The sequence below is a fragment of the Carassius carassius genome, chromosome 27, assembly GCF_963082965.1.
Source record: "Carassius carassius chromosome 27, fCarCar2.1, whole genome shotgun sequence".
NCBI lineage: Eukaryota > Metazoa > Chordata > Actinopteri > Cypriniformes > Cyprinidae > Carassius > Carassius carassius.
In genome coordinates this window covers 5,097,591-5,119,888 of record NC_081781.1, presented here as the reverse complement: position 1 = coordinate 5,119,888, position 22,298 = coordinate 5,097,591, and the positions used below count along the sequence as shown (strand labels likewise).

General features: G+C 36.2%; 1 protein-coding gene across 19 annotated transcripts in view; it reads left to right on the top strand.

Moving 5' to 3' along the window:
• The first annotated feature begins 18,647 nt into the window (after positions 1-18,647).
• Positions 18,648-22,298, top strand: part of LOC132106507 (afadin-like) — a 127,275-nt gene continuing 123,624 nt past the window's right edge. For 11 of the 19 annotated variants that reach the window (XM_059512255.1, XM_059512256.1, XM_059512250.1 and 8 more), the window contains exon 1: positions 18,651-18,969. In XM_059512255.1, the coding sequence (XP_059368238.1) occupies positions 18,868-18,969 (102 nt within the window). In that variant the 5' untranslated portion in view covers positions 18,651-18,867. Of the gene's footprint in view, positions 18,970-22,298 lie in introns of all 19 variants that reach the window. The other 8 variants (XM_059512253.1, XM_059512251.1, XM_059512252.1 and 5 more) reach the window with 3 other exon arrangements.

Sequence of the window (22,298 nt, the reverse complement as noted above, 5' to 3'; positions counted from 1 at the left end):
ATATTTGGTGTGTTCTCTATATTCTATTGTGAATAAAATATAAGTTTATGAGATTTGTAAATTATTCCATTCCTTTTTTACTCACAATTTGTACAGTGTCCCAACTTTTTTTGGAATTGGGTTTGTATATTTACAATATATTTTCACTGAACATGATCTTTACTTAATATGCTAATGATTTGTGGCATAAAAGACAAATATATATGTGACCCTGCACAAAACCAGTCTTAAGTTGCTGGGATATATTTGTAGCAATAGCCAAAAATACATTGTATGGGTTAAATTTATTGATTTTTCTTTTTGCTATATGCATTGCTAAGAACTTAATTTGGACAACTTTAAAGGCAGTTTTTTCAATATTTAGATTTTTTTGCATCCTCACATTCCAGATTTACAAATAGTTGTATCTCGGCCAAATATTCTCCTATACTAACAAACCATACATCAATGGAATGGACCCTTATGACTGATTTTGTGGTCCAGGGTCACATACAGAAATAAATGTATAAATATCTATAGAAATAAAAATAGACACAATTTAGACAATTATTAACAGTATACTGATTTATAGAGTATATAGAGTGATATATATATATACAGATAGAGAGAGAGAGAGAGAGAACTGTTGCAGACAGCATGATTTTTTATGGAATTTAATGAGAAATGCTTGAGATCATATTCAGATCTCTGATTTAATTGCAGACTTTGAGACCTTGGAAAACTGAGGACAGTTTGAGACTGTTTTTTATTTTTCATGGAGAAAAATCTAAGAATAAAAAAAATCTAATTTTATTTTATTACTGTCCAGAATTAACATCTATTAAATTATTCAATTATTGAGTCAGGTAATCAAAGTTTCATCTGTAATGTGACATATTACTAAGTGAATCTGGATATTTAATAATAATAATAATAATAATAGAAATATTATTTGGAAATTAAAAAGTGGATTACAAGGACATTTGGGGAATTTGAAATTACATCTAGAAACCTATATTTTATTCACAATAAATTCAGGAAATTACATTAAGAAGGTAACAGTGTTACTTTAGCATCATTGAAATTAGTTTCATGTATTTTCGTAATAATAAACACTTGTTTGTAGGTCAAATATAAATAAAATTATTTTAAATTTAAAACTATTTTTTTTAATTTTATTAGTTTTTTTTTCAAGTCTACATAGTTTTTATTCATTTGTGTTTCAGCTTTGTTTGCTTTGCAACTAGCAGAAACAAAATGTTATTTTATATTGTTTTTGAGGCATTAACTTCAGTTAACTTTAATAACCCTGGAATGTACATAATGCCAGTTCAGAAACTTCCTATTGGAGGCTTTGGAAGCCATTCATCCAAATGCATGTAAATAAAGTAGCTGAGTGCATGATGTCATTCCAATGCTAGGAGGCGCTGGTGCTCGTCCAGGAATTTACCACCAAGTTTCCATGACCCACACAACCTTATTTGTTTTCTTTTGTATATGTGTGGTTTAGCAGGCGAGACGGGTTTTTCCTGCTGATAGCTACCGATGACAGGCGTGAGTCACTCGCACAGTGCCCATTGTGTGCTATTTGCTGATGTGGATGTAGATCTGGAGGGCATTTTCTGTTGCTGGTCCCAGCACAATGCACAATGGCACAGAGATGCTGACACCCAACAAAAATGTCTTTATTTAGCAAAATTGAGACAGCTCATGATGACATGTGTGTGCTTCACCACTAGTCCTCCCTGTTTCCCCCTCACCTCATCCTCCCAAAAGAGTTTGAAAGACAGGAAGGGAGAGGATGAGGTCCTTCCATTTGTTAAGTTGAACCAGACTTCCAGTCTCGAAATGATTGTTTCGTGAAGGCCTAGATTTCTTTTGTCTGTCTGCAAAATCCAGCAATTTTTACTTCTGATTGTAGGCCTATTTAATATCTAAATATGCCTACATTCCTTCAGCAAAGATCATATACTGTCTGAATATGTAATACATTTGCAACCGTTAAAATGGTAGTATGAAATTCAGTTAAACTCAGACATACTGCATTGACTATGTTGATATGGTCATGTGACCTACAACATCAGGTGCATCACTTCCATTAACAAATCCTCTCCCATGGCCTCATGGGATAGTAATGTGTCCATCAGACAGTGTTGGGAAGGTTACTTTGGAAATGTAATAGGTTACAGATTACAAGTTACCCTATTTAAAATGTAATAGTAGTGTAACTTTTTTAATTACTTTAATAAAGTAATGTAACTAATTACTTTTGAGTACATTTTGATTACTTTTATAAATTTATAATGAATGTTAATTTGCAACTGTTAATCATCTTCAACCATTTTACACCATGCAGGTTTAACCTTACAGTAGTGCTCAATACTGTCAGACTTTCATCATTCTTCATCACCTGAATTAAGATGATCACATTTGAACACATCCACCACACAATCAGACTTTAGTACTGCCTTTTACTTAGAGATTGATCTGAAGTTCAAAGCAGATTTAAAATCAAAAGAAATAGTTTATAGATACTGTTTTTAAACCAAATCTTTGCATAACTACAGGCATCTAACTGCATCTAACAATGGTTTGGGGAAAAATAGTTAATAAAAAAATAAAAGCATATACATCAACTCAAATACGGTTATCTAATAAGCATGTGTCCTATTTTGTGTACTAAACTCCTGAAACATTGGTGTCTTTTTGAAACACTGCTGTCTCTTTGTATATGATATGATGATAGTTTCTCAAAATAAGTAAAAAATGCTCATGAAGTGACTGTTCTAGAGATTAATTTCCATGAGGGGCGGACTGGGAAAAAAATAGGCTGGGAAATCTCCCACTCATACACCCACAACCCATTCTGAAACATGGACAACCCTATTATTATTTTTTTGGACCTGACATGAAAAAATGTGAATCCTTAGGTTGGGGGACTTGCAACGTAATTAAGAGTTCTCTCCTGAACTGCACCTTCACTTCCATTATCCATCCATCTCTCTCATGACTTTAATACTGAAGATTTTTATTTGACTTTTACCATGTTTTGTAAGTGCAATTTTGTTTTTTTGGCAAATGAATTACCACTTGTATTTATTTTTACTACAAATTCCATAGTTAAACCACGGTTAGTGCCATACCATAGGCTATATTAATTTTCCTAAGGGTTGTGTTTTTGTATCCACTAGCTCCCCCTAAACCTATGATAAAATATGATGATTTATCTGCTAACTTACTACTGTAACATTACAAAAGATAATAATGACGTCGTTTATACAGTATTTTGAGTGATTGCGAGCAATGTGCTGCTGCTGCTTGACTAAGTAAACAAAGACAAAACTACTTTAGCATATTTACAGATGAAACTGACCTGCACCTGAAACCCTGAACAGAAGTGTCTCTTCTCGGCTCCAGCTGTGCGCTTACACAGTTCACTCCGGTCTCTCTCACTCGCATTGATTACTCGGAGTCTGATCCAAACCGTTCGGCGGAGGCGCGGAGAGCGCGCGAGCCCAACCATTGCCAGTCACGACTAACCGATTCATGATTTATTAGAGATTTAATTATCGAATGGCGGATTCGGAAATAATCGCTTTAGTATATTCGGCCTGCAATTATACAATAACAATATTAAAGTAGAAGGCCAAATCGTCTGCCAGGCCACCGGGAATAGTCCCGGTTCTCCCGGTGTCCAGTCAGCGCCTGATTTCCACAGACACGCAGAACGTGCAGGATTCATATTCAGTCTTTTTGCGGATTAATATTCACAGACATCAGTCCATATCGGGTTTTGATTCAAGTGTACTGACCTACTTTTGATTTATTCGTCCTAAATGTGGCATATTGCGTCCGCGTTATAGGCTGAATTCCATTTTTATGACTGGATTCTACGAATGTGTTTTCCGCGTCTCGGAGATTATGGGTCATATGTCTTAGTGCAATTTGGGAAAGAAATAAGCTGTATGTGGATGTGTGTAAATATTCAAATGTAATCCTCTTTGTAATCGTTACAATTTTCATAAGTAACTGTAATTTAATTACTCATTTTTTCTTAGTAACTGTAACTGATTACTGTTACATTTATTTTGTAATTAAATTACGTAACGCCGTTACATGTAACTAGTTACTCCCCAACACTGCCATCAGATGCCCGCTTCCCAATCTCGCTGGAAGTAGTAGGTCATCCTGATACTTTTCGCCTACAGTTTTTCAAGTATTATGTAAAATAACTGAAACAGAATGAAACCTTGCATGTTCAAGGTACAAAAGTCCACACCCACTATTAAATGGATGCATATTGATAGTGCATGTGCAACTTAACCACAGTTCAACATGTACTGTGCATGTGTCGAAAACATACTTTGAAAGACTTGCATGCTTTATTTTTGCACGAGATGGAGGTGAACGCGAAAATGAATTACTTTGGTCTATAAAAACTGTTTCAGTATCTATAGAGACTTCTACATAGATAAGTTTAAATGCAGTTTTACCCATGTATACCTAGGTTTCCTAAAGAAAATGAATGCATTGCTTAGAAAGTTTCTATCATAATTTGGGACATCCATGATATCTGCTCATCTAGATATTTCAAAGAGGCAAAAGTATTTTGTATACTCATTGTGAGGCATTAAAGACAAGGTCAAGGTCAGGAAGAAAGAAATAAGGCAGAAAAGGGTTTAACTGTGACAAAAAAACTAGCATGAATTATTCATTTGCCCCTTTTTCTTACGCTCCTCTTCACAGCACACAGCCCTGACAGCTTTATTTCAGCTCGGTCTAGAGAAAAGAGTGTGGCTTTCTGCACCTTCTTACTTCCCAAAATGGCCTTTTAATTAGGCTGACAAATTACAGTCGATGTTCGCTGCAGCTATTGGGAAAAGAAACTGTGGGAAATGTGTGTTCCTCAAGCTTTCTTTTGTCTGCTGACTGTAAAGAGAAGTAGCAGCCGGTGGGAACCTACTATTGAGACAAAAATTCAAAGCACTACCATTAGCATCTCCTAAAAGTATCAGCTTCTTTTTTTACTCTGAATATTTTATCACACACAGATTTTTTTATATATTCACAGCATTTGTAATGTTTTGTTTGTATATAACGTGTCATGTTTTGTAATGCATTGATTAACAGTTATAATCCCACGGATAAAAATAGGTTAGGGTCAAGGTCTCAAGTTTATCCATTGTTATTCAAATGCTAGAAAAATGTAGCTGGTGGTTTTTCAAGCAAAAACTGCCAAAAAACGTTAACACGTTACATTATGATATGTAATATTCAGAGGATGGAGAGATGGTAAATATGTCTCAGCATCTGCAAAAATGTGTTTTTTTATTGTTGTTTTTTGCCAGTGAATGTTAAAACTCCCACCCGGGTGACACTAGGCTACTCCTAAAACAGTCCGTGCAAAATAACAAAAATAATAATATCTTTAAAATATTGCCAACTAATGTTGAAACCTTGCAAACAATAAAATAAAAGGACTTGAAGGTTGTTGGTTTTTTTTTCTCCAGTACAAAAAAATTGTATACAATGTTTTACTCACACAGAAGAACAAAGTCATACATGTTTGAAGTGACATAATGGTGAGTAAATGATTACAGAATTTAAAATACTGTTTTTGTGCATACCAGCACTTCTGACTTGTTGCTGGTACACAGATTCAAAGTGCCCGTGTCTGGGTGATTATATAAAGCACACCATCCAGGAGTGGGCAATGTGAATTATCTCTCTTCCCAACAAATCACGTGAATGAATGCATGTGGAATCAGTAGTAAAATAATAATTCATTAATGATTTTCAAATCTGTACATTTTACCAAAAACATTACCTTAAAAATCAAATCAATTTAAACCAGTAAACTCCTAGAAAGTTCAAGGATCCAGTAAGTGAATGTATTCAGACTGTAATAAGTTCAAAACAGCACTAATTCAGAGAAAACATGGCTAATTTAATCAGAGATGGTGGAGAGAATAGTGACTCGTGTCCAGATGTCAGTAAAAGATTATTTTCAGAATGTGTTAGGCTTGAAAGCACAAATCACTTAAACACTTAAAAGTGTTTAACAATGAATGCTTGCTGAAGGTGTTTTAGATCATAGTTCAGTGAACAGTTGTTTAGTAATTCTGAATGGATCCGTATAGAAGCATGTATTGTAAAGTCAGGTCAAGGCAGCTGGTTTAGTGGTCTTTTGGCGTCTCCCTGTGTTCCTTTTTTGTAACGCAGCTTGACTTGTGCTAATTTTTATAAAAGTATTCAAAACAAATTTTTTCTTTTTCTTTCTTTCTTTCTTTTCTTCTTTCTTTCTCTCTTTCTTTCTTTCTTGTGGGATTATAAACATAATATATATATATATATATTGGGGGGGGGGGGGTGTTGTGTTGTTGGCACTTCTTTTTTTCCACATCAAGCACTGACTTAGAATATAGTGCATGAGTCATTATGAGCACTTTTATGATACATTTATGATGCCTTTGCATCATTTTTGAAGCTTGAAAGCATCATTAGACCAGTTTGACTGAATAAATGATGACAGAAACAAATTTTTTGCTGAACTCTTCCTTTAATCTTCAATCGTACATTCTTACTGTGAGATTCCCCAGTGTATCTGAACACTGTTGTCTAGACGGTTGTTTCTGCATTTTCAGACATTCAGCAAGAAACAAATTCTTTTGATATGCAAACATACTGTACTTTTTCTGCTTCCGCTCTAGGCAAATTATCTCAAAATTAGCTTGCAGAGGAAAACGTCTGAAATAGGAATATTCCAAATGAGTGTACACTGAAAGGATTATTTCACCCAAAAATGCAAATCTACTTAAAATGTGCTCAGCCTCAGGCCATCCAAGATAAGTGTTTTTTCATTGGAAAAAAATGTATCATTTCACTTGGTCAACAATGAATCCTCTGCAGTGAATGGGTGGCATCAGAATGAGAGCAGATAAAAACATCAAAAATAATCCAAAAAGTTGTGGAATTTTATTTTTCAAATCTCTGTGTAATATTAATCAGGTCCTAAATTTCTGTGGGTGTAGCTATATCGCATGGTTTTAATAATTCTCGCAGCTTTCAAGTTTATAATGAGGGAAATACCTGCATTTATTCAACATAGATTTGAATAATAAAATAAATCAACACAAATTATTAGATTAAATCAGTCATTCGAACCCAGTCTTCGAATCCATGAACTCTCTCGGAGCGCGCTTCTCATCAGCGCATCTTGTCTGTACTACTAAAGCGACCTGCTGCACGCTGCGATACAAGACTCATTCGCACTTCGATCGGGACAGCTGACAGAACTGTCACTTGACTAATCAGGTAATTGTTGCATTGTCACAAACATTTATAATTTGAACACCTTTTAAGTATTTTAAGCCATTTGGTACTCGCGCGCTCCACAGGCTGTAAGTGCCCTCACAGTCACATCCAAAGCTCGCGCGTATAAAGCTGCCTCGCGAGTATACGAGTTATTTTTCATAGTTTTTTTGTTTGTTTTTGTTTAAGCATCCAAATACAAACAATATGATGTCTGATGGATTTTGACAAATAAAAGTTTCATGGCACACTCTGCTAAATACAGGGGGGAAAGAAAGAAAAGGCAGAAAAATCAATAATTAAACAACACTGCTTGTGTTGTATCAGACACGTGCAATTAACATATAAAAACAAGCTCAAATGGAGTTAACCAGGTCTTTGGCCGGCGAATGAGGAGATCTGTGTTTTGTCTGCATCTGAGGCAAGTGCAGCGCATTAAATGCCATCATCACCTTTTACAGGTTAGGGTATAACGTTTATTGTTGCTATGGGCGCTTAGTTTTTTCTTGTTGTTTAATTCACTTAGCCAAAATCTCATGATATAAATGATTAAGCAAAAAACCTACTTCTCCAGTTGTCAAGCGCACACAAACAATAGCCTTAACAAACAGTGTTTGAGTAAAGAAAATGATGTACTATTCAAACAGTTATTTGTTTACCCTTGCTGTGCGGATAATCAGAGATCTCTCTCCTCCAGGCTGTGCGCGCGCGTCAATCTGAGTGAAGGCGCATGAAGTGAGAGCTTGAGGATCCAGTGGCATTACAAAGTTTTACAAGCTCCTTTAAATACTTACATTGGTTAAATATTTCTAAAACCCTGTGATTTAAAATAATAATAACAAATTATAATAGAGATATTCATTTTGGATAATTTTTCACGGCACATATCTGACTATTCTCTGTCTGCCGCACGGAAACGCTGCCCCTGGAGGAGGGGGATCCGCCAAAATGAGGTGCCGGATCGGATTTCGGAGGTGCCATATCTGGATCCGGCTTGTTCCGGCACAAATTAAACCCGGGTGAGACCTCCTTTTATCTTCGGAACACAGTTTAAGATATTTTAGATTTAGTCCGAGAGCTCTCAGTCCCTCCATTGAAGCTGTGTGTACGGTATACTGTCCATGTCCAGAAAGGTCAGAAAAACATAGTCAAAGTAGTCCATGTGACATCAGAGGGTCAGTTAGAATTTTTTGAAGCATCGAAAATACATTTTGGTCCAAAAATAGCAGAAACTACGACTTTATTCAGCATTGTCTTCTCTTCCGTGTCTGTTTTGAGAGAGTTCAAAACAAAGCAGTTTGTGATATCCGGTTTTATGTGTTTTTCTTACCTTTCTGAACATGGACAGTAGACCGTACACACAGTTTCAATGGAGGGACTGAGAGCTCTCGGACTAAATCTAAAATATCTTAAACTGTGATCCAAAGATTTGGATCGAGTTTGGAACGACATGAGGGTGAGTTATTAATGACATGATTTTGATTATTGGGTGAACTAACCCTTTAAACCTCTCACATCAAATCCACCAACATACTTGTTTAGAATATCTTTGGTTGCTTGATCTGTGCATATTCCTTTCAGGCGAGAGGACCTTTATACTGGAGAAAATATTATGGATGGAGGACTTATATTTTTAGGAAGCAACAGTTTGAAGTTAAAAATGTTACAGTGATAGATTTTTTCTTACAAACATGCAGCTTTTCACTTCAAAAGATTGATTAATTAATGGACAGGAATCATGTTGATTATTGGATTATTGTGATGTTTTTATCAGCTGTTTGGACTCTCATTCTGATGGCACCCATTGATCCGTTGGTAAGCAAGTGATGTAATGCTTTAAATGCTAAAGAAACAAACTTATCTACATCTTGGATGGCCTGAGGATGAGTCAATTTTCATCAAATGTTCATTTTTTTTTTGTTGATACGATGGGTCCCTGCAAAGACTAAAGTCTCAAATCCAAAGAGATATTCTTTATTAAAGTTAAGACTCGTCCACCACCCCCCCCCCCCCCCCCAAACGGCTTGTTCTAACACACCCACACATCTCTGGTTACCATGAGAATATGTATTTGCATAACGCCACCCAGATATTCACGCAAAGAAAGAAGGCATACCTTCTTATCGTAGTGTTGTTGTTGCCGCCGCAGCATGTTGCGGGTCACTGAGAAAATACATCAACTTTGCACTGTGGATCGCCGGATCGGCTTTCACTGTGGACGAAGCAGAGTCCAGCCCGGGGTCGTCACATGTGGTTGCTACAAGGCCAAAGGATTCTCCTTCGTAGAATCTGCCGGCCACGCCGTTCTCAAGCCCGCCTGCCTTCGCTCACTCTGGGCCATGGTGTGTGACGCTGCTTCGTTGAGAAACAAAATTACTTTGTTTGGCTTTACAAAAGAGGACACATTTACGTTTATGTCTCGTCGCTCCGGCTGAACAGGGCATCACAGTATGTAATGTAACATTTCCGTCACACGTTTGAGGTATTCGACCAATCACAATGCACTGGATAGCTGGCCAATCAGAGCACACCTCACTTTTCAGACCTATGAGACTTTTAAAAATCTATGTGTTTCAGAAGGCGGGACATAGAGAAGAAACAATAATAAATGAAAGCAGATAATATAATGTGTTTTTTGAACATTAAACCGCATAAACACATTTCATTACACCAAAAAATGTTTTTTTAGCAGCATCATATGACCCCTGTAAAATGCCACAATGATTGTGGCTGTTCAGTAACCAGATGCTAAAACATTTGCAAGACGGTGAGTTTACTAGATGAATTTCTTTCAGCTGTGCTTGTGTGTATACGTGTGGGTGGCAACTTCTCTTATACGCCATAAATGCAAAAGCTGCACAGTTGCTATGGTAAACGCAATTAACAGGTGCAACTTCAAGGCATCTCTTTTTCACTTAGCGCTCATGAAGCATCCCCCATCATGTTTTATGGGTCTGTTTAAACTGGTGGTCCTCTTCAGACCGATCAACGCTCATCAGTTGAATGCAAGGGAGAGGAACTTATTGTTTGTCCATGTAAACTGAATTATAGCGTGGAGCAGCAGCCTCTCATAAAAGAGTGCTAGCCGGGCTCTCTGTCTGTGTAGACGGCTAATCAGATGCGGAGATGTCTGCCACTTGACAAGCACCGAGGCTCAATGAGATGAGATTTTCCTATTGCCAAGCCATCGCCACGGAAACGGCATTCCGTGTCAGAGCGCATCCTCAGGGAATTGAGGCGACTGCCCACTGCTTCTATCTGCACTAAATAAGTGGGTTGAAAAGGAGGTGTATAGAGCAGACTCTTCCCCTGAAGACTTCCTCTGGCTCTCTAGGCGCCGAGGCCTCTGCTGTCTCATTGTAAAGCTACACTAATATCAAACACAGCTGTGCTGGCAGAACGCTTTCACAGGCCAAGAGCTGGCAATTTGTGTCAGTAGCTGGAGTGCTCCTCCAATTTGGTGACCATTTGTTTGTTAGCTTAGGAAGTCGGTGCAACCTTAACTCAACACTGAAGGCTTTTACATTCAATCAGCCTCGAAAATTTGATCGGGATCTACCTGTCAAAAGAGTTTAAAATGACATGCACATGAGATTACTTATTTCAGCATGTCCAAAATATTATGTATGAGGAAGAATTATTTTTTTAGGTGCTGGTCTCAAAATTCTATGTTTTTACATCCTTTACATTCACTCTAAAAAATGCTGGGTTGTTTCAACCCAACTTTGGGATAAATATGAACTAACCCAGCTTTTGGAATAAAAATGTAATTTAAAAATGTAACCCAACAGTTGGGTTAGTCCATATTTTACCCAAAGTTGGGTTGAAACAACACAGCATTTTTTTAGAGTGATGCATTAATTATTTTTTTAAGTATAGATATTCCATGGAATAACATATTTGTTTCACTATGATTGGCTAAATTACTGTAAATGTCTTGGAAAGTTCTAAATGTTTTGGAAAAATTTTGTTTTAAAATGTTAACTACACAAAAGTAAAAGTAAAAAGTTGTGACCTTACTGTAAAAAAACAAACAAACAAAAACAAAATGAAAAAAAAAAACGTCTATTGCTCTAGGAAATTGCTCCAAAATAGCCATTTGTAAATTTAATGTCTCTGGCTTCTGGTGTCATTCACTTCTAGCTATATTTAGCTGTACAAAACATCTTGTTTTGCTGCTTGATATTGATAACTGGTGTATCTTTCAATATTATTTGCATACTGTATGTATCATCTCAATTATTAACACACTGGCTTGTAGTGCAAACAGGTTTATCATTTACTGTACTTTGTTATTCTTCTCATTATCAGTGGCTAATGAACTGGAAGTCTTGTACATTCACAGAAAATGGCTTACTTCCACAGTGAAAAATAAGATTCTTTAAAAAGCAAACAATGTTCTTAGAGTTATGAAAACGTTATTTCTGAATGTTCTCTGAACAATCAAAAGATCATTTTTTTTATGTTTTAAAAATGTTCTTTCCTACGAATGTTAGGGGAACATTCATTGTAGTCAGTTTGCAAACATTATTGGAATGTTATTTTTTTATGTTCTCAGAACATTCTGAAAAAAATAGCAACCTTTAAAAAAGTCAAGGTCAAATGTGTCTAAATGTCTCAATGTCCAACTAAAGCATTCCATGATTGACATAGAAATAATGTTTTACATTGAGAAGGTTGTTAAAGACCAGATAAATTTGAATCAATATTATGTTAACATAGAAGAATAGTTGTTCATAACTTTGAGAGAACCTTGCCAGAACATTAGTCTGGGAACATTCCTTGTTAGCTGGGATTCCAGCATTATATCATGTGTGGTAACATTAATATTTACAGTTAACATTCAGTGTTAATTAAAAGAAATAAGAAACATAGAAAATGAACCGGCAACATTCTAAATGTAATTTCCCTTGTAATTTATCAATGTGCATTTTTGCATCTCTTATTCGCCACTTTTTAAAGTTTAAAAAACAGTTCGATGGTTCTAGAATCTATTGCTAAAGTTGGATTTTTCCATAAACTGGACTGAAGGAAGAACTAAAAACCAGTTTCCAGTGTGATGGAAATATTCATCATCATTAGGATGTGTGGGACAGCTGTGTAAACTGTATGTTTTCCCAACAGTCCTTGTGGACCACTCCTAAAAATTAAGGTTAATTCTGTGCTAAAAACGATAGTTTTATAATGCTGCTGGACTGGTTACACAGCATGCTTTGCGACTGGGGTCAAGTGAGTTTAACTGAATACTCGCTATAGGAATATAGAAGTATGGGAAACGGGTTTAGAAGAATAAAAGTCTACAATTCACAGTTATATTCACAAGTATGTGCATTTCTGTAGCACGAAAACAATCAAATCAATCTTTACATTTTGGGTGGTTGGTTCAAGAAGTGTTGATCTGTTAAAACATATCAGATGGTATTCTAAATGACAGAATGTAGTACAAAATACAACAGACAATTAAACTGACATAAAATATTTCACTCTGCCAACTAAAACAGGATGAAACTGTAATTATAGAACTGCAGACTGTGTCAAAAGCTTCAACATATTCCTTCAGTGTTAAATATGACTTAAGCTTTGACTCCACTGCATGGACACCAAACCTGAAGAAAGTTTTCTTTCAGATATGTCATTTTTTTAGGCCTTAAAAAGGAGCTTTTTGTCCGTCGCAGTATGTGATATTCTGCCAGTTTTCTCTCAGTGAGAAAGTGATGTATGTGGGTAGAAGATGAGTACTGGACACATGGTGGGTAATTAGTCTCGCTGGGTTTGAGTTCAATGACTTACAGATGGCTGGGTGGATCAGTCAGACAAAACAGAAATGTTTCACTTAATTCTTTCTGTTTTGTCCATTTAGACACTTTTGGCTCTGGTTAAGACATACAACCTGAAGCACCTTGAGATAGAATACAAACTGAAAAAATTGTCATTATGATCATAAAAAAGGGGTTGCAAACAGTATTTCACATTGATTAGTGCATCCAACATGGTTGTCGGTCCCCAGATTGTGTATGCATGTGCTTTAGCATGGGCTGTTTTGTGCAAATGTCACGTCTACACTTCTTTTAAAGCAATTTAGCAAAAAAAAAAAAAACAGATAAATGCATTTTCTCTTTTTACTTAAAATGCATAATATGTTTTTCTGGTCCCGTATGAAATATTTAGTTTTGAAATGTGGGGCATTACCATTGTGAGCAAGCTGATATAAAAAAAAGAGTTGGAGCTTATTAAATCCTGGATGATATTCCAGAGAAGCTCAGGGTAGGTCATATTCAGTTACAGCTGCTTTCATTTTTTGTCCCTAAAGAGTAAATGTGCTCAAGACGCTGAGTTCCTCATATTCATCACTTTTTGCTGGGTTTCCCAAGTAAGACAAGTATACCACACCTAGCATTTACAGTATTATCATCATGTAAAGTCGTTCAAAACCATTCTGTAATACATATTTCCAGTGAAATATTGTGAAAAAATTAAGAGCATTTCATTACAATGCTATTATAATTCACATTTTAACAAAGGTTTTATCTGTCATGCAACATTTCCTTCTGAATAAATATCATGCTGTACAAATTAATACTGATCTCAGTGATGCTTAATTGTCTACATTAATGTAATGAAATAATACATGCAAGGCAGCAGGAGGGATCAGGATGCAGGATGTTGCCCTTGTTGCACCTTACTTCCCCGTACACCCTGCAGCATAAACATTTCTTTGTTTTAATTGCCAGAGCATGCTTTTCTGTATAATGCCTGTCACCAAAGAAGGTTGTAGATATTAAGATCCCCTTAGTGCTTTCAGATGAAAATTTCTGAGTTTAAAGTTCAGTCTTAAACTTCAGCTTTAAATTAATCTAGTGTATGTAGCCTACATGTGGAAGAGGGAGGGAGGGAGGGAGGGAGGGAGTTAAAAAGACACCCAGCAGACCACAGCAGGAAACCATATTACTTTGGCTCTCACCAGCTTCCTGTTTCTAACACAGATATTACAGTACAGCTTGAGACACTGTGATTAAAGTATTGTTACCCTTGACCTCACTATTACATATAACCCCATATTATGGACGCCTGTTTCCACCGTGGGATAAAAAAAAATTGAAGTGGTAAATAGCAATTTTTTTATCTCACAATTTTTGTCACAATCCCAAGGTACAAACTCAGAATTGCAAAAAAAAAAAAAAAAAAAAAAGAAATTACTAGTAATTCAACTCTCAATTCTAAAAAGAAAAGTCTGAATTATTATTTTTATTAAATGGCAGAAACAGGCTTCCATATTGCCACTAAGGAAAAAGATTCATTCAAGACATAAGCAACAGAGGGGAAAATAAATTCTTATACAATTAGTACTAGGTAACTGTTGCTTGTGGAACAATATATGACCCTAGACCACAAAACCAGTCTTAAGTCGCTGGGGTAAATTTTTAGCAATAGCCAAAAAAAAAAACATTGTAGGGGTCAAAATGATCGATTTTTCTTTTATGGCAAAAATCATTACGATATTAAGTAAAGATCATGTTCCATGAAGATATTTTGTACATTTCATACTGTAAATATATCAAAAATTAAATTTTTGATTTGAAATATGCATTGCTAAGAATTTCTTTTGGACAACATTAAAGGCGATTTTCTCAGTATTTAGATTTTTTGCACCCTCAGATTCCAGATTTTCAAATTTAAATTGACATTTAAGACTTGTTTTGTGGTCCAGGGTCACATATGTAGAAAATACAATAAATATTTATTTACTTATTTGGCAGGTACAGTTTTTTTTCAGTGTGATAAAAATAACAGATAACTGGTATTAAAATTTTGAATTTCTCTCTCAACATACATTGTACATATTATTTTATTTTACTTTCAATTGTTATTTTATTTTCACGTGGCTATTTTCTGATTACTTAAAGAGTTAAGAGCACAGTCATAGAGACAGTTGTGATTTCTCAGGACACATTTTTTTGCTGATTAGGTAGCAGGGATATTGTATGTGTGCTATTCAGAAGAATCACTTACAGCACTTTTAATCAGATCTTTCCAGTTGTGCTTTGTCCGTTTCTGCCCCAGGATCTGCATCAATATGAAATAAGATAGATAGATAGATAGATAGATAGATAGATAGATAGATAGATAGATAGATAGATAGATAGATAGATAGATAGATAGATAGATAGATAGATAGATAGATAGATAGATAGATAGATAGATAGATAGATAGATAGATAGATAGATAGATAGATAGATAGATAGAGGTGAAGAAAGCTGCCACAAAGAATGCTGACTCACAATGCACATATCAGTTAGATAGCAAATGATGATTTATTTGGGACTCTATCTTCTCTTTAATTTGCCCTTCAAATGGACAATTGATGTCTAGCTCTTCAGACCACCAAAGTGCAGCGATAGGCAGAATTTTCCTACAGCGTTGTAAAACTGAGACCAGACAAAATGTAAATTGGTGATGCTTTTTGTTTGTCTGTTTGTCTGACCTTTTGTTTTAGGCCATTGTGTTAACATGTACTTTAATTAGATGTAGACTGTTAGACCATATATGATGATTATGTAACAAGCTCATATTGAATTATGTTTATATGGTGGATTGTCCTGCTTCAATGAGCTGATTGCTTTGCAGATGTGCACAGCTGGCCATGTCAGGTCTATCATGATATTGTTTGACTGAGCAGCTGTAGGCCTATGTATGTGTATGTATGCAGAACATAGGCGTCCCCAGATTTCGTCATGAGTCATTTTGTACCCACCACTTTTTTTTTTTTTTTTGAAAACCTCGAGTTCAATTTAGCCGTTCTGCTGCTGCGCTGGCTACACGCTTTTCTGTTCATTAAAACTGCAACAACTGTAACATTATTTTCTCTATATGACTATCGCGCTTCTTTTTTTTAAAGAATGTTTTTCAAATGAGTTGACAGTTTGGAATGGACAGTGAACGAGCGGGAACGAGGCTACCTAGTCTTTGCTGGGATTGGCCAGAATTTCCGGCGAATGTATCATAGACGAGCAAGTCATTTAGCCTTCATACAATATCACAAGGTTGCATCCTAGTGCCATGGACTATAACATATCAAAGTGATAACCTGTAGAACAAATGGATGTTGTTGTACACACAGCATGGGTCTGCAGACCATTGACACAAAGGTAAGACGCGATAACTTCTGTTTATTAAGATTTGCTGGTATTATGGCTAGGTCTTGTGCATTTGCACACAAGGGATCGGCTGTTTTAATTCTTCTCTTGCAATTAATGTTACGTTAGACTTCCTTAGCCACCAACTTAATTAGCTAGTTACGGTTTGCGTTCATACAGCAAGTATTGGGGGAGATGATTGTTGAGTAGTCAGTATCTTGTTTAATTATTGCTTGAATCTATTGCTGAATTCTGGAATAGTTGTGATGATGATGATGATGATGATGATGAGGAATGGATCAAGTTTTAGTCAAAATGCCTGATGTAGATTGGATGGATGCATGTTGTTGTGAATTGAGAGCATTCAGATCATGGTGTGATAGTCAATAAATAGTGTTCATCTGTGCTACACGTATTTTTGCTTTTTCAATCTTGATAAAATTTGTAGTGCTTAAGTTGTGTTGTGTGTAGATATGGTAAATTGTACTGGGAATTAAATCAAATTATTACATGGCTTGGTTGAATTCCACTGTAGAGTGAAGTCTGTTATTTCTTGATAATAACACCGTTGCCATGAAAAACAGAGCGTTGCTATGGACGCGGCAGGATTCTAATCGTAGAGACGGAACTATTTTCTTTAGCGGAAGCAATACAATCGTGTTTAAATCAATAAACTCTTTTTTAAATCAATATTTTGTGTCAAATTATTGATTTATTTGGTGGGTAGTCATGTAATAAGCGGGATAATGTAGAGCGAGGCCCGATTTTGGGTTAGATTTTTTCCCCGTTTTCAGTGGTTATAACAAAGCAACATGAAAGAGAAATTTGGTAATCATTGTTTAGGTACATTAAACCACGTCATGGCCATGTCATATTGTCAACATGGTACTTATATGATGATATGAAGCAGATTAGTGGGTCATATATCATATGTCTAATGCTTTGTACGGCTTTCTTCTTCATAAAACGAGTCGGACATCATCACATTTTTGTATACATTTTTATTTATTTACATTAATAAGATACAGGACGTCTTTCAAAACATGACCTGCGCGAAAGAGAAAAAAAAAATCCATCATTGTACCCAGCACTTCTGAAAATGCACTTCTGAATGCGTCTCTGTCCCCACCACATTTCAAACCAAACTGACGCCCATGATGCAGAAGTGCATCAAAACAAAAATTCAAAGCTTATTTAAAACCCAGCAACACCACTGAAGCTGTATAACTTTACAATAGCAACACTTTAACAAAAAAGCAAAACAGCAAGACTTATTTGACATCATGGCTCTGGCGGTACTTGATGTCATAGAACGATCTGCAGTGCTACTTAGAGTCAAACACCTATGTGGTGTTTTGTTAGGAGACGCACAACAGTTCTTCTGTGGCTTTATAGTTAATATTTTCTTTTACACAATTTTGCTTAATTAATACAATATTGTGTATAATATATACCACAATTAACTTCTTATTATTGAATTGTTGAAAATAAATATTACATCTGCAACTGGTCAGTGCTCTCTTACTGGCTGCCAAATAAATCACATTTTGAAATCTTTTATTGCATCAAAAAATATGTAATATATAGCTTAATTTTATCGAACGACATACGTGTACAACAAAGTATTTTAAATGGAGCAGCAAATGTCTGGCATGATATATTTCTTTCATTTTTTTGTGACCCTGGACCACAAAACCAGTCATAAGTCACACGTTTTGTTTGTAGCAATAGCCAACGATACATTGCATGGGTCTAAATGATAGATTTTTCTTTAATAACAAAAATCTTTAGGATATTAAGTACAGATCATGTTCCATGAAGATATTTTGTAAATTTCCTACTGTAAATATATCAAGACTTAATTTTTGATTAGTAATATGCATTGCTGGGAACTTGGACAACTTTAAAGGCGATTTTCTCAGTATTTAGATTTTTTTGCACCCTCAGATTTTCAAAAAGGCCTAGGTGTAAATCGGCCAAATATTGTCCTAACAAACCATACACAATGGAAAGCTAATTTATTCAGCTTTCAGATGATGTATAAATCTTAATTAAAAAATGGACCCTTATGACTGGTTTTGAGGTCCATGGTCACATTTGTTCCCGTGCGCGTTCCCGTCAGCGTCCCTCGTAAATTTCGTCTGGAGTATAGGGGGCGCGCGCAAAGCTTTGCCACAGGGAGCGTGCACGGAGCGCGATAAGGCAAACCAGATACGGGAACGCGGAAACAGTACAAGCGGTCGACAATAGAGCGAAGGTGCGTTAACCGGCGACTGCGGGAAAGAGCGACGCTCACCACAGAAACCGTATTTGAAAGCCCAGTTTCGGGGTGTAACAGATTTACTTTTATTTCAGCGTCGGATAAGAAGCCCGTTTGAGTGGATAAAACCGAACCAGCGAGGAGAAAGGCGGATTGTTTCTAGATTTAGTCGGGATTTGAGAATGTCGGGGAGCCGAGAGGAGGAGCGGCGGAAACTCGCCGACATCATCAACCACTGGAACGCCAACCGGCTCGACCTGTTCGAGATCAGTCAACCGACCGAGGTGAGTCCGCGGAGCCGCTAGCGAGCGCAGGCCGCGCCGCGAGCTTCATTCCCCCCAGCACGCGAGCTTACCATAGTAAAGAAACGTGGGCATGATCTGTCATAGATTCTCTTTTTGTAACGTACAAGAGGCTCTGGAACGGCTAAATCAGGACGGGAGATTTGTTGTGACTTATCTAATGCATTTTGAGCCAGTTAATGGGGTTACGGCTATGTTGGAGAGGTGTTGTAAAGCATAAATAGTTTAGGATGAAAAAAAAAATGCGGACACTTTTGTCCCCTGTTGCTGTTCGAAACAATTCGTTTTAACGTTTCTTCCCATGCACCAGCCGGTCATTTACAAGGCTAAAATCGGTGCCTGCTTTTTGTAGCACAGAGCTGCATGCAAAACTGTCAGATTAGATCTGACCAGCTGCATAAGAGTGCTGGATGATTTTAGAGATGAATGTAATAAACATGGTTAGTTCGTTTAGGATGCCAATTAAAGGTCAACAGAAACTGGTCATGTAAGTGATGTAACGTTAACCTGAAATGCACCAGTGGCTGTGCATTTATTTGCACTGTGTACGTTTTTTTTGCAAAGCATGTTCTAGATACATCTAGCTAACAATCGCGGGATAAATTGGGTGTTTAACGCGCATTGGTGTTGCATGCATATGCTTTGGTATCAGCAGATGCATTGGATTGCACGCCAGATTTGGTCGGGAATTAGTGTTCTTAGGCGGGCAGTGCATGAATGCATTGAATCAAGAGGGCTGGGGGTAAAGCATCAGGTCGGGGGTCTTCACTGCCCATTTACCGGAAACCCCATAGACTCTGAGAATATTCCTTGGCCCTTAATAGTTCATGCATAAGTGATATTGAGCCTCTGGGGCACCTGCTGGTGTGACACAATAAAAGCCTAGATTAGGTTTGTTTTGGTCTGTAGAGGGTGATTAGGAAGAAGTGCACAATGCATTAACAGAACCTCAATGAGATCCCGCTTTAAGAGCACAAACTCCTAAGATCAGCAGCAGTGTTGTAGAGCAGATGATGACGTAATCGTCTCGTCCTCCAACCGATTTGCAAGCCTGCTTCTATTGTTACATTTTATTCACTGGCACATTCATTGTATAATAACTAGAAATCTACTGATATTATATATATATATATATATATATATATATATATATATATATATATATATATATATATATATAAAATACATACATCCATTACTGATTTTTCTTTTCTTCTAATAACCAGTGTGCAGAATTGATTTTTGATTTTTATTGTAGTCATTAGATTGTAATGTTTTGGCTGTGACTTGGGCTGTCTAAAATGCTTTGTATTTATCACTTGAGAATGAATAGCTATTATGTAAGGAGTCATTAATGTAAACAATCCATTAAATTATTAGTAGGTTACTTTACCTGTGAACCGCTACTATTTACTGTTGAATGCACAGTGATGTAATGGCATTGAAGGGTGCTTTATTTTTGGAGGCGCAAATGATGGAGTATATCAGTTGACCAGGCATTTAAAGACTGATTATCAGTCTGTCTTTCCTAACGCCATAATATATATTAAATTTGCCCAAAAATGGAAATTTGCTGATAATTTGCTGATCCTCAAGCCATCTAATGAGTAAAGATGAAATGAAATTTAACATTACATCACTTGCTCACCCACTGGATCCTCTGCAGTGAATGGGTGCTGTCAGAATGAGACTCCAAACGGCTGATAAAAACATCACAATAATCCACAAGTAATCCACAATACTCCAATTCATCAATTTACATCTGGTGAAGTGAAAAAGTGTATGTTTGTAGTAAAACATAATTCATCTTAAGATGTTTTTAAGTTTGAGCTAATGAGTCCTCTATCTATAATATTGCTTTTTCCAGTGTACTATTCCTTTAAATTAGCAATGGCTAGATGCGTTCATTAAAAAATGCATTTTGTAATGCTAACATGTAAGCTTGTCCATATGGATATTCTAAGATTTAAAGAGAAGGATTGTTATTGTCTGTATTTGGTCTGGAATTTCGATCAGTTTATATGTAAAGATCAGTTTTGTAGCTCTATCCTGTGAAGTAGTGCATAGACGGTCTCATGCTGCGCTTTCATTGTCAGCTTTAATATCACAGTCATTGGGGATTGCAGTGTGTTTACAGATCATATTTGGAGATCCAGGGCAGATATAAAAAGTGCCTTGTTATACATTTAATAAATAAGCAAGTTTGTTTAACTAGCTTAGTAATTTATTGCATGCATAATTTATCAGCTTGGGTTTCTGGGATTGTAGTAGGGATTGTTTTGCATGCTGTATCTGCAATGTGGCCTCTTCCTGTTTTACACAACTTTTCATGTTAGAATATGTGTGCATAGTCTTCATGAAGTCGACATGCTGCCTTTAGCTCTCTCTGTTTGGGATAAATTGCTTGCAAAGTTACTCATTGTAATTCACTTCTGATAAAGCACATATTAATTGATTAAATGAGAATGAAACATTGCTTTTTGTACAGTTATTAAAAAGATACAAGATAACGTTTTAAAAAATGACAATTCATGATCTTTCATAAGATTACTTGAGCAGGGTGCATCAGGCAATTGTTGGAACTGATTAGTGTGTTGAAATGAATTTGATTCTGAAATGCAAAAACCAAGCTTTTCAGCCAATCAAATCTGTGTTTTTAAGAAAATCATCTGCATCTGTATCTTGTCCACCAAAAACAGTTTCATGGGCCTGACTGTCCCCACCCTAGTGACTTCTTGTGATTCCATTCCCATGAGTCTCACACTGGCTAAGACTGACTCTGTGAAGTCTACTTTGGCAAGAGTTTGCATGGCTGAAAGGACATAGAAAAGATTGTGAAGTTGTCTTGTTGCTAGGGATAAATCTATAATTGGTTTGGCTGTCATTTTAAATGTATATTTATGCTTTTGTTTTTTAATATAGGGTTTCACACTATGTTTAGATATAATTGTGATGCACTAGAATGTGCTTCTGGGTTTCTGATTCCAGAACACTTTTAATTTTAGGCATCATTAAATTAAGAGTTTATGTAAAATAGTAATAAAACTGGTAACATTCATAATTTGTTACAAATGCAGGTTATGTAAGTGGTAAGTGGTGAATAATTTGGTTATTAGTGCATCTGAAAGCAGAAAATGATGAAATATTCTACAGTACATCTGATTATTAGACAGTTAAACATAATAATCAGTGTACATTTATGCATTTGGCAGATGCTTTTATCCAAAGTGACTTGCATTGTTCATCAGCTGGCAATCGAACCAATGACTTGGGAATTGTTAGTAGCACCGTGCTCTACTGTTTGAGCTACA